General features: G+C 42.3%; 1 protein-coding gene across 1 annotated transcript in view; it reads left to right on the plus strand.

Annotated features, from left to right (window-relative positions):
- LOC120031800 (receptor-type tyrosine-protein phosphatase zeta-like) overlaps nt 1-12,087 on the plus strand; it is a gene marked incomplete at its 5' end in the record, with an annotated part of 33,671 nt that extends 21,584 nt beyond the window's left edge. Inside the window, 17 exons of the mRNA XM_038977620.1 lie at nt 3,052-3,143; nt 3,211-3,296; nt 4,063-4,083; nt 4,485-4,581; nt 4,713-4,783; nt 4,946-5,080; nt 5,278-5,409; nt 5,566-5,729; nt 5,939-6,074; nt 6,259-6,405; nt 6,669-6,762; nt 7,028-7,104; nt 7,635-7,766; nt 7,880-8,032; nt 9,460-9,602; nt 9,864-9,999; nt 11,071-12,087. Coding sequence (XP_038833548.1) covers nt 3,052-3,143; nt 3,211-3,296; nt 4,063-4,083; nt 4,485-4,581; nt 4,713-4,783; nt 4,946-5,080; nt 5,278-5,409; nt 5,566-5,729; nt 5,939-6,074; nt 6,259-6,405; nt 6,669-6,762; nt 7,028-7,104; nt 7,635-7,766; nt 7,880-8,032; nt 9,460-9,602; nt 9,864-9,999; nt 11,071-11,214 — 1,960 coding nt within the window. The remainder of the gene's footprint in view (nt 1-3,051; nt 3,144-3,210; nt 3,297-4,062; nt 4,084-4,484; nt 4,582-4,712; nt 4,784-4,945; nt 5,081-5,277; nt 5,410-5,565; nt 5,730-5,938; nt 6,075-6,258; nt 6,406-6,668; nt 6,763-7,027; nt 7,105-7,634; nt 7,767-7,879; nt 8,033-9,459; nt 9,603-9,863; nt 10,000-11,070) is intronic.
- Between the last annotated feature and the right edge of the window lie 527 nt (nt 12,088-12,614).

A 12,614-nucleotide genomic window follows, 5' to 3' on the forward strand; every position in this document is an offset into this window, starting at 1 on the left:
ATATACATTTCTCTCGCTTAGAGAAGTGCTTCCATAAGCCAATTATTGTATTAGTTCTACCGTTAACTTGAATCACTTTATCCCAGTGTTAACTTGAATCACTTTATCCCAGTGTTAACCAGCCCACACACACACTAGAGACAACAACCATGTTGACAATACCTAATCCATCCATTTGCCGGTCTGTATCGGAAGAATAATCATCCTTTACATTTTTTATATTGAGAATAATTGTTTTAATGTAAAGGGGTATTGCCAAGTATTTCAGGATCGTATAGGCCTATTCCAATAGAGAACCTATGCGGGTTTTTAAAATATTTAATCCTTTATCCTAGCCCTATAATACATCTATTCATATTTATTCAGTTTTATCTTAAAAGCGAATCGGAAGATTTACATCGGCGAACAAGGGCCGCACTATATAACATATTTTAAGTCATAATATACCCGACCTCTACAATTAGGACATATCATATTAAACAAAAAAACTACCTTAGTATTTATAATGTACAATCTTCAAATTAAATACATAAAAAAATAATTTAAAAAAGAGGTCAGCCTTACCCATCCTCGCCTTCCCCTAAATCAAAATCTGATATTACGTCCATATAGTCCAATTAGCCCAGATAGTCCAATCCATATAGCTCCATTTTGCCTAAACAGAAAGAGGATAAATTCATAATACCCATTCTGTATTACCACAAATCCAACCTTATTTTAAGTCCACGGTTCCATAATGCATGAATAAAAACAAAAGGAGTCGTTCATGCAACAAACAAAAAACAAATGTGAAAAAAAAACTATGAATCCATATTTGTACTGTGTAATGCGGTGCAAATATGTATCGGGGACTACTTCAATAGGAGGTAGCTATCACTCACAGCCACGTTGTAATCATCAGTCCTTGAACATTTGATTATTTACATATAGTTTATCGACCACTAGACGAACATTCTGCTTCTCTGCTCGGAGTCTTTTGAACTTGGGGTGCAGGGCAAGTCGTCTCTCCACTATCTCATGAGGAACTTGTTCATTAATAGAGAATGGGGTTTTCAATACCCTACCCTGTTGTAACAAGGCGATTTTAATTTCTGTAGTGGGTTAGCATAGCTACGATCGGACGGGGCCTTCCATCTACTCTTTGAAAATCAATTGTTTCCACCGGATCGTTTCATGAACACCTTGACTTTTTCCTCCGTTGACTGATAGTTTACATCATCCTTTATTCCCATTATAACAGTATTATTTCTCATACTTCTGCACTTTAGTTCATGTAATTCGGCTTTCATTGTTTTATTATCATACCGCAGCCTCTCTGTAGTGTCTTTTAGGGAGTCCACGGTCTTATTTTCCCGCTCGTATTTTTTTTCCATTTTATTACTGTAATCCATTCCTGTTTTTAAGGCCTCAACCTCCCCCAGTAGCCCAAGCAATATATCCAGTTTTTTTAGCTGCTCTCTCATGCTTGTAAGCAATGCTCCATCTTCTGGAGACTTAGTTATAAAAACGTCCCCCTCCAATGTTAAGTTTGGACTTTTAGACGGCGGCTTTCCTCCTGTTTAGCTCGCAGAACTCGAGGAAAAGTCTTCTCTTGTTCGCTTCGATGCATCCGTTTATTTTTCGAGCATATCAAAATGCTGATCAATAAATAGTTCCAGATTCTCTATATTATCCAGAATGTTTGTTTCGTAGTTATCAGCTAATCCTCCATTTCTGTGATTAATTCATGGGACAAACGGTGGCTGGTACGTCATCACCTCTTCTTGTTGTTATCAGCAAACCACTCGCCCACATGACGCCATACACGTGGTCTGCGGTTGTGAGGTGGGTTGGAAGTACTGTCAAATTCTATAACGTTGGAGGCGATTTATGGTAGAGAAATTAACATTCGATTCTCTGGCAACAGCTCCGGTGGACATTCCTGCAGTCGCCCTCAAAACTTGAGACATCTGTGGCATTGTGTTGTGTGACAAAACTGCACATTTTAGAGTGGCCTTTTATTGTCCCCAGCACAAGATGCACCTGTGTAATGACCATGCTGTTTAATCAGCTTCTTGATATGCCACACCTGTCAGGTGGATGGATTATCTTGGCAAAGGAGAAATGCTCACTAATAGGGATGTAAACACATTTTGAGATAAATATTTGTTTTGTGCATATGAAAAATGTCTGGGATCTTTTATTTCAGTTCATGAAACATGGGACCAACACTTAACATGTTACGTTTATATTTTTGTTCAGTGGGAACAGATATGGGAACAGATCGGAGTAGAAGCAGGTCTTTTAATGGCTGAGTATGTACTCATGTCCATTTGATTTGTTTCGCCCTGTAATCACGGCCAGTTTGGAAGCCTTTGATTAGGCCTCTAGAAGTGAAAGTGATATGAAACACCTAATATTAATTCATATACAAATGCCTACAGCCAACCTGCTTGCTCTAATCCCTTGTAATTACAGTAAAATACTGTCGTTTTCTTTTATAGTTTAATAGTCCGTTTTACTGTGTTGTACTGTGTTTCATTGCTCTGTCATCAAGTTACTGTAAATATCTCAGTATTGTATTGGCACTATCCAGAGATATATCATAAGATGTCTTGTTGTAATTACAAGTAATGGAGAAGCTTTTTACTTGCTATGATTGAGAATTGTTATCAACCTTGGTTGAATACACTGACTGTAAGTTGCTAAGGACAAGAGCGCCCACTAAATGACCAAAATGTAAAAAGGAAAACTTGCAAAGAATACTGGGTAATATGTCACTGCATGGGTAATTCCAATAATATGCTGTAATTAGATTACAGTCATATTTTTTGGTACTGTAAAATTAATTACTGTTAAATGTATTACAGTAGCTGTACTCTAAAATAAATGACAGTAACTTACTGGCCAATTGCTGCCAGTAAGTTACTGTACATTTGACAGCAAATGTTTTACAGTGTGTGTTCAGATAGAAATGTATTGTGTAGAGCAGGTATGATTGTCTGCCCTGTAGAATTGGGAGTCGTGTCAGCTCTATTCATTATATTTCTATTTGCAACGTTTGTTTAACAGAAACTGCTTCCAGACGGTTGACATCTTCACTGAAGACACCGCCTCACCCAAAGTCATCTCTGCTTTGTCTTCACCGCTGCTGCTCGCCACAGGTAACACTCGCACTCACACACACACCACACACATCGTCCATTCATTCATTCCTGTCTGTGTTTCCAGAAGAGCACGAGGCACTGTCAGTGAAGCAGTTTGTGAAGCACGTGGCAGAGCTCCACCAGACCAACACCTTCTCCACGGATTTTGAGGTGAGAGAGACATCAGCCTGATGCTACTGTATGTGTTACACTCTTAACGCTCCCCAGCAGTATTAACATCACCTAGGCTCAGTGTGGTAGTCATGGTTAGGATTTGACCCTCACTGCTTACTAAAGCTATTCCTTTCTAATCAATAAAAGTGTATGTTTGTTCAGAGTATAACTGAACTCAACACTACTGGTAAGTGAGGCATCCTGTCTGAAAGGTGGCACTGTCGGAAACAGAAACGTTTGTTTAATGATTAGAGCAACATTTTAGTTGCCGTCTGTAGATGTTCCTATGTGTATTAGATGTCCCTATCTATCTCAGTGTAACTGTTGTGGTTGTGGGTTAGCATGTTGAGGGTGTACTGTGTGTTTGGGTGAGGGACTACATTACACTGTCTCTGTAGGTAACCTTACTCTAATACACCCTGTACATAGCTATAGATACACAGAGTTTGGAAAAAAGACATTTTAATGGATGCCATGTTCACACCACCCATTCCGAGACAACGTTCCAATAGAATGTTTGGTGTCAACGTGGCGTACAGTTTGCAAAACTGGGTGCATCAGTAGGTGACCCTGTCAATGGGCATGGCCACTACCTCCAGACAAATACATACACAGAGAGCTGTTCCTCATGTCTCTATCTGCACTGACTGGTCACTGTGTGTCGCCCAACCCCTCATCGCTGTGCTTTCTGCATTCTCACCCCCTCCTCCCCACCACCCTTCCACCTCCCATTCTCACCCCCTACTCCCCCCCCCCCCATTAGATTGTGACAGAGTGTTATGAGGTAAGACTCCCTTTGTGTTAGATTAGATATACACACAGTATCAAAGATGTTATCCTGATTCGTCAGGACTTCCTGATTCTTTGACCTTTGACCTCAGAATCAGGAAGACCTTTTCTCTTTATCCTATCATTGGAATTGACTGATAGTGTTTTTTGTTGTTGCATGGATCACATCTCTGAGTAGCATTACTGTCTGCTGTCATGTATTTTAGTGCTTTTTCTTGTTCGTTGTGTTCTTGCATGCTTCCTTCTATTTGATAATTGGACTTGCGTGTTGGGCACCGGCCAGGTTGTGTGTGTTGGTTCGTAATGGCTCAGTGTGTGTGTGTGTGTGTGTGTGTGTATTGGTCATTCATTGTTCAGGGTTGTGTGACTGAGTGCCGGTGTGTGTTTCTCTTACAGGAGGTGCAGTCGTGCACGGTGGAGATGGGCATCACCACTGACAGCTCCAACCACCCAGACAACAAGAACAAGAACCGATACATCAACATCATGGCCTGTACGTCACTCACACACACACACACACACATACACACACACACACACACACACACACACACACACACACACACACACACACACACACACACACACACACACACTATTCATTAACCCTCTTTGTTGGTCTAGATGACCACAGCAGAGTCAAACTGCTGGAAGAGGGAAAAGGTGGAGACTACATCAATGCTAACTTTGTTGATGTAAGTAGCTCCTCTCCTTATCATTCATATCTATATCAACTAGTGAACATGTACGTACGCTATGTAAAGAGGAGTGGTATAGAAATACAGACTATAGGGGTAGTATGGAAGATTGGCTGGATGATTGGTTGATTGATTGATCTGTGTGTGTGTTCCTGTCAGGGTTTTGAGCGTACAAGGGCCTACATCGCAGCCCAGGGCCCCCTGAAGTCTGGAACAGAGGACTTCTGGAGGATGGTGTGGCAGGAGAATGTTGGAGTCATCGTCATGATCACCAACCTGTTGGAGAAGGGGCGGGTCAGTTAGTCACACAGATAGACTGCAGGCTGGGGCACTGTGTTGATGTGTCTTCTTTTTACACAGTTTGAACAGAAGACATTGGTTCAAGACGAAAGAAAAATGGAACATAACTCTGTTTGTGAAGTTTTTATCTGACTTTTATATGACTGTTTTGACCATTGTGTGACTGAGGCTCTCTCCCTCTGTCATGTCAGAGGAAGTGTGACCAGTACTGGCCAATGGAGAACCAGGAGGAGTACGGTTATTTCCTGGTGACCCTAAAAGACACCAAGACCCTGGCCTACTATACCCGGAGAACCTTTACCGTCAGAGACACCTCACAAAAGGTACCTGCCTGGATACACACACACACACACACACACACACACACACACACACACACACACACACACACACACACACACACACCTTGAAGAAGATGCACTGCAGTGCACAGAGCTTCTAGACTTTTTGACCCTGCCTGCTGTGTGTTGTACCTACAGGCTTCCCAGAGGGGATGCTGTGCTGAGAGGACGGTGGTCCAGTACCACTACACCCAGTGGCCTGACATGGGCGTGCCTGAATACACCCTGCCTGTCATCTCCTTCGTACGGGCCTCGTCCCAGGCCAGGACTCAGGACATGGGCCCCGTCCTTGTACACTGCAGGTGGGCTGGGTGTGTGTGGGAAGGGGGGGGGGGGGGTTAATAACAACCAGGGGGAAAGACTTGGCCAAAATATTGCTTGAGAAAGGGTTGAATAACAGTATGCAGATCCAATGGCTTTGTGCAGAAGGTGAATATCCAAGTATTCATTTCTGAAAAGGGAAGCATTGTGTTGTGTGGAACTCTCTCACAAGTATGTTCTGTGTGTGTAGTGCTGGTGTGGGGAGGACAGGGACCTACATCGTGCTGGACAGCATGTTGCAACAGATCCAGGACCAGGGAACAGTCAACATACTGGGCTTCCTCAAACACGTCAGAACACAGAGGAACTACCTGGTACAGACGGAGGTAATGCACACACTTACAGGAGCAGCGTTTCCCAAACTCGGTCCCGGGGAACCCAGGGGGTGCACATTGAGGTTTTTGCGCTAGCACTACACAGCCGATTCAACTAATCAAGTCATTATCCAGCCCTGCTGTAGGTGATGTGAGTGAGAAGTCTCTCTCTGTGTTATGTCTCTCTGGTCCTCAGGAGCAGTATGTGTTTATCCATGATGCTCTGGTGGAGGCCATCGTCAGCAGGGACACTCTGGTGACCTCTGACCTGGTCCACTCCTACGTCTCGGACCTGCTGACCACTGGGCCCTCCGGGAGGACACGCATGGAGAGACAGTTCAAGGTCAGAACACACACACACACACGCACACACACGCACACACATACACACATACACACACACACACACACACACACACACACACACACAGAGTGGAACCCTACACCCTAGTGTGCTACTTTCTGGGCCCTGACTTGGGACCTGCCCAAACACATTGAGGATACATCCTTGAAGTAATCACTGATCTGGCATGACTTGATTGGTGAAAGCCATTTAGCAGGAGTGATGGTAATGTGGTGGTAATGTTTACTACTGTTGTGTTATAGCTGGTGAGTCAGCGCAGAGCCAGACAGGCGGACTACGCCGCTGCCCTGAGAGAAGGAAACGCTGACAAAAACAGGACCTCCTCTCTCATGCCGGGTGAGTTGAAGTAGCCAATCACAACACGATATAGTCGGTAAGAGACAGCCATTCAGTCAATACCAGGAAAAGGTTCTCCTTCATCTCTGTCTTACCTCAGCAGAGAAGAGAAATAGGCAAAATAACATTTCGATTCAGAGTAATAAAAACATGGAATACTTTATCTGAGAAAACCAAAACATTTTTTAATATAATAAATTCAAGCAATACTTTAGGACCACTTGAAAAGAATAGATTGTGTTGTGTGTTTCTGTGTGTGCTGCAGTGGAGAGATCCAGAGTGTGTCTGTCATGTCCAGTGGAAGGAGAATCTTCAGACTACATCAACGCGTCCTATATCATGGTAAGAACAAGGTTGTCCATTTGATGAGGACCCCTTATGAATGCTTTATAGAGCATTTATAAGGTCTTCATAAACACTACATACACTGACTGTACAAAACATTAGGAACTGCTTTTATTGACGCCACTTGTTAAATCCACTTCAATCAGTGTAGATGAAGGGGAGGAGACAGGTTAAAGAAGGATTTTAAGCCTTGAGACAGTTGAGACATGGATTGTGTGTGTGCGCCATTCAGAGGGTGAAGATTTAAGTGCCTTTGAACGGGGTATGGTAGTAGGTGCCAGGTGCACCGGTTTGAGTGTGTCAAGAACTGCAACGCTGCTGGGTTTTTCACGCTGTGGAATGCTTCTACACCTTGTAGAGTTCATGCCCCGGCGAATTGAGGCTGTTCTGAGGGCGAAAGGGGTGCAACTCAATAGTAGGAAGGTGTTCCTAATGTTTTGTACACTCATAAACCACGTCGAAGCAAAGTCATATGTGTGTTCCAGATTCATGTTGTTTATTTTGACTGTGTCTGTGCTGTGTTCCAGGGTTACCACAAGAGCAGGGAGTTTATCCTGACTCAGTCTCCTCTCCCCTCCACTGTCTCTGATTTCTGGAGAATGGTCTGGGACCACAACTCACAGCTCATCATCTCCCTGCCTGACACACACACAGCACAGGTGAGCAGGTAGCACTTCTCACACACACACACACACACACACACACACACACACACACACACACACGTCAACAGTATCACACCTATAACGCTGTCTACATTGTGTCCTATCAGAGCGAGGGGGAGGAGTCTTGTGTGTACTGGCCCAGTAAGGATCAGCCAATCAGCTGTGAGGGTTTCATAGTGTCGTTCTCTGGAGAGGACCACATGTGTCTGGCCAACGAGGAGAGACTGGTGGTCCACGACTTCTTACTGGAGGCCACACAGGTAAGATCCAACCCCACACACTCACTCACACATGCAAGCTCGCACACGCATACACACACACAGATTCAACCACACACACACAGCCCAGCTAGCACATAACGTTCTGAGAACCATATGTTTCTTAGAGCTTGGTGGGAGCATGGCTGTCCTATGGTTATTTTGCATACAACCTTTCCACAACTTTCTGGGAATGCTGCAGGATAGTTGCCTGTCTTTGGAACATTCTCGGCACGTTTAAGGAACTTGACAAAAAAATCATTCTTTTCTTGGTATTTCATTACTTTAACAGAACATTTCCTAAAAGTTAAAACATAGTTACATTTAATTTCAATTTTGGTAATGTTCGAGTAACGTTCTCCAACTAGTTTGGCTTTGGGAATGTTCTCAGATAGTTGAGAGAACGTTAAGAAACAACGTTCTTCTGTGGGAATTTCAGTACTTCAGCATAAGGTTTCCTAAAGGTTTCCTCGTGGTTTTCTTTAAAGTCAGGCTCTCAAATTGTTCCAAGAACGTGAAGAAAACTTTCCATAAAAAAACACAAGAAAACGTTTGTAATGTTCAGAGAACTTTCTAGCAATGTTATTAAAAAACATAAACATTCCATTCTCAGCATCAACAAACTCTTTGTATCCTCTCTTGTTTAGTGTGTTGAGGTGTGTTGGCCGCGCCCACTAATTGTCCACATCTGATCTTAATGAGTGCTTTGAAACAAAAGTATACACTTTAAACACATGGTCATGGACTTTAAAAAAGTAGACAGCTGTACCATGCCAGATAAAGAGTTGAAAAGTATCCAATTTTGAGTTTGAATCTCAATATTTCACTTTATATACATCACAAAGGACTGAAATATAACCAAACCGTTTCACATAGAAACCGAATTTTCAGCATTTTTTTACGTTCCACACATTAGGCCACTAGAAGTTGATTTGGTCATTTGACTGCAGGAAAGGGCACACGTGTCCTATCTGTGCTTGGAGTTCAAATATGTTTCGAACCCCAAATAAATAAAAAAGTCTTATTAAAAGTCTTATTGAAACATTCAGAAACATTCCCTATAATTTCATTTCTCAGAGGGTTAATAAAACTTCCAAGGAACCAGAGTAAAACGCTCTCAGAACCTCCCTGGCTGCAAACTAAAAATAAACATTCCCAGAACAGGCAAAATGTTCACAGAACGTTTAAAAAACGTTCAATTTTACCAGTCAGGAAGCGTATGGCTTTGTTCCCACAACCAATGTGAAACCAAAAACATACGTTCCCACAACTTCCAAGGAACAAAATGTGCTAGCTGGGAGAGATCAAACCACACACACAGATCAAACTAGACACATACACACAAATGAGGACCACACACAAATGAGAACTACACACACACACACACAGACTCTTCCCACACTCCTCTCGCTCTCTCTTTCTTTCCCCAGGATAACTATGTCCTGGAGGTGCGTCAGTACATGTCCCCCTGCTGGCCCAACCCAGACAGCCCCGTCAGCAGCACCTTCCAGCTGCTCAACATTATCACAGAGGACAGCAGACGGAGAGAAGGAACCATAGTCGTACATGACCGGTGAGTTACTGCTCTCCTCACTTCCTCGAGTCTCCTCTGTTCCCTCTGTGTTCTCTGGGGTTGAGAGGTCAGCTGAGGGCTGGTAGGGTGCGAGGAATCTTATTTGAAGAGTGTGTTATCTCATGGGAACAGATTTCACTGATTCACCATATAAAAGTGCTTTTTGTTACAGGAGTTGTTGGCTTATTCTGTGTTTGAGACAAAGACTTGTTGTTTCCATAATTGGTTCATAGCATAGTTTCCCGTCTGTGTCTGTGCCAGGCTGGGTAGCTCGATGGCGGGGCTGTTCTGTGCCCTCACCACCCTGGCACAGCAGCTGGAGCAGCAGGGCTCTGTGGATGTGTACCAGGTGGCACGCATGACCAACCTCATGAGGCCTGGTGTCTTCAACGACATGGTATGTCCTGTAACAGCACACACACTACACAGAAACGCAGGGAACATAGCACAGCTCATACATAGACACACACATACTCACACCAGGCTGATCTCATAGACTAGATGTCAAATAGTAAAGGAAAATCCGGGACATTCAAATTAGTATGATATGTTACGTTTGGTATGGTTACATAAGACAGAAGGTTAGTTAGGCAAAAAGGACAGGAGTTGGTCGGGGTGGAGGGGTGGTCGTATAATGCGAATGTCTAGCAACCCAAAGGTTGCGTTTTCAAATCTCATCACGGACAACTTTAGCAACTTTGCAACTACTTTCTACTTTTTAGCTAATGCAACTACTTAGCATGTTAGCTAACTCTTACCCAAACCCTAAACTTAACCCTTTAACCTAACTCCTAACCCTAACCTTAACCCCTAGCCTAGCTAACGTTGGCATTAGCTACCTAGCTAACGTTAGCCACAACTAATTGTAATTCGTAACATATCATGCGTATTGAAAAATTCGTAACATATTGTTCCAATTGTAATTCGTAACATATCACGCGAATTGTCATTTGCTAACGCTAACATTAGCCACAACAAATTGGAATTTGTCATACTATCATACTGTTAGGTTCTCATTTTTCAGAGTAAATAACTCACGGACACTGGAGAAGCTAAAGCAAGTTTAATTCTTCCCAAAGGGTCGGCACAGCTGTATTCAGACAAAAACATGTTTCCACCAACACAAGTATATATATATACTCCACTTTAGGCACTCCTCCTTCTCTCCAAAAGGTCAATTTGTCAGCAGGATGCGTCGATTAATGTAGAACTAATCAATGGCAATCGCTGAATGTCATTAGGAAACACTTTCTTGGTGTTTTGTAACGGATGTCTAGCTTTTATTTTGATATATACCACTGTAAAACATATTTATCAATGAATTAGAAGAATGAACAAATTAGCATTATTTTTTAGAGGAGCTAACATCTCATTCAGGGGAACTGAGCCCCCACTAGCTCCGCAGTAATTTGCACCCTGCACCTGGCCCATCCTGTACTGACTCTGTCTTTCACCACTCCGCTCCTAGGAGCAGTACCAGTTCATGTACAGGGCCGTGTTGAGTCTGGTGGACAGCCAGGAAGACCAGAGGGCCCTACAGTCCCCTGAGACCAACGGTTCTGTCCCTCTGGGAGCCACCACTGCAGCAGAGAGCCTGGAGTCCCTCATGTAACCTCTCGCACACAGACACACTACAAGGAGCACCACACGCTCTGGGAGATACACTGTGCTCTATGTTGAGAGAGAGACCTTTTTTTGTACCAGTCGTTTGCAACGTGAGCTAGCAAATTGTGAGTAATAGGTTTAGCTAGCTACAAAATACATGAGATTATGCATCCAATTATCAGAATAAAACATACTGTTTTGCATGTATGACCACACATTGCAACTGGCTGCTAGGGGGTCTGGTATTCTGTGCCTTTTGTAATTCATGTTGTACTTTAAAACTCTTTTGATACTATGTCTTTGTGACTAATGCCAAATGTTCTGTACTCTTTTTTTTTCTTCTTTAAAGTTTGTTAAAGTTTTTGAGTTATTTGATTTAACTATCTATCCCTTTGAAATGTCTTATTTGTATGTAATTACTTAAAAGGGATACATGTCCTTCCTATATTCTGTCATTCTATCTACTGTATGCTTCTTCTTGCTCTTGTGGATGACTTGTGTAAATACTGGTGTTAAACTTGTAGAATAAGAGATGTTCCGTTGGAAAGGGTGAAATTCTGTAATATTATCTCATATTATGTAAATAATAATACTTGACCACTATCAAAAGGCCAAATGTATTTATACCTCTAGATTTGATATTTTACTATGAAGTTGGCTTTCTAGCCATTTACAAAAGTTATTACTGTTTTTTTCGTCTGTTTTGGGGGGGGGGTGTATTACTGTGTTGATAATTTAGTTCAAATATCGGTAATGCTTATTTGTTATGTTTAGATTTTTTTTAACATTATAACGTTTGGACTTTTCAGTAGTCATAAGGTTATTATAAACAGCACTGTACATTTGAACAGGATGAGTAAAGATGTTCTCTAAACCTTAACCTCGTCATTTACTATCACAACAAACTCTTGTCGTGGTCTCGGTAATCTTTCCTGTCATAATACAAGAGCGCTGTGGGCACAAGTTTCAGGAGGATCAGTACATTATTGATGAAGACAAATAAATAAACAAATCAAATCAATTTCACAATCTTGATAGTTAAACTGAGATTGAGTCCGAAATTATACTTGCGTATAGCTACACTTGAATTATTCGTTACATATTGATGTACACAACACATATTCGTCGTACAGAAGATACAGTGTATACTGTATAGTGCATAATTGCAGTGAGAGTATGCATGTCCGTCCCATAGGTATGTTAACATCATTATAATATAACACTTTGTTATATGGCCAAGTCGTTTGTCACACACCCAGTGCACTTGACCTGGGTAAGATATGCCCAGGTCCAAACCAACCCCTACCCACTAGACACTAGTGTAGATATGGGACGACTAGATAAGATCTACTTTAAAGGAAACATCCACTCAAAAACGATGATGTGGCAAGTGACACTTTGCTTCTT

The sequence above is a fragment of the Salvelinus namaycush genome, chromosome 38 (genome assembly GCF_016432855.1).
Source record: "Salvelinus namaycush isolate Seneca chromosome 38, SaNama_1.0, whole genome shotgun sequence".
NCBI lineage: Eukaryota > Metazoa > Chordata > Actinopteri > Salmoniformes > Salmonidae > Salvelinus > Salvelinus namaycush.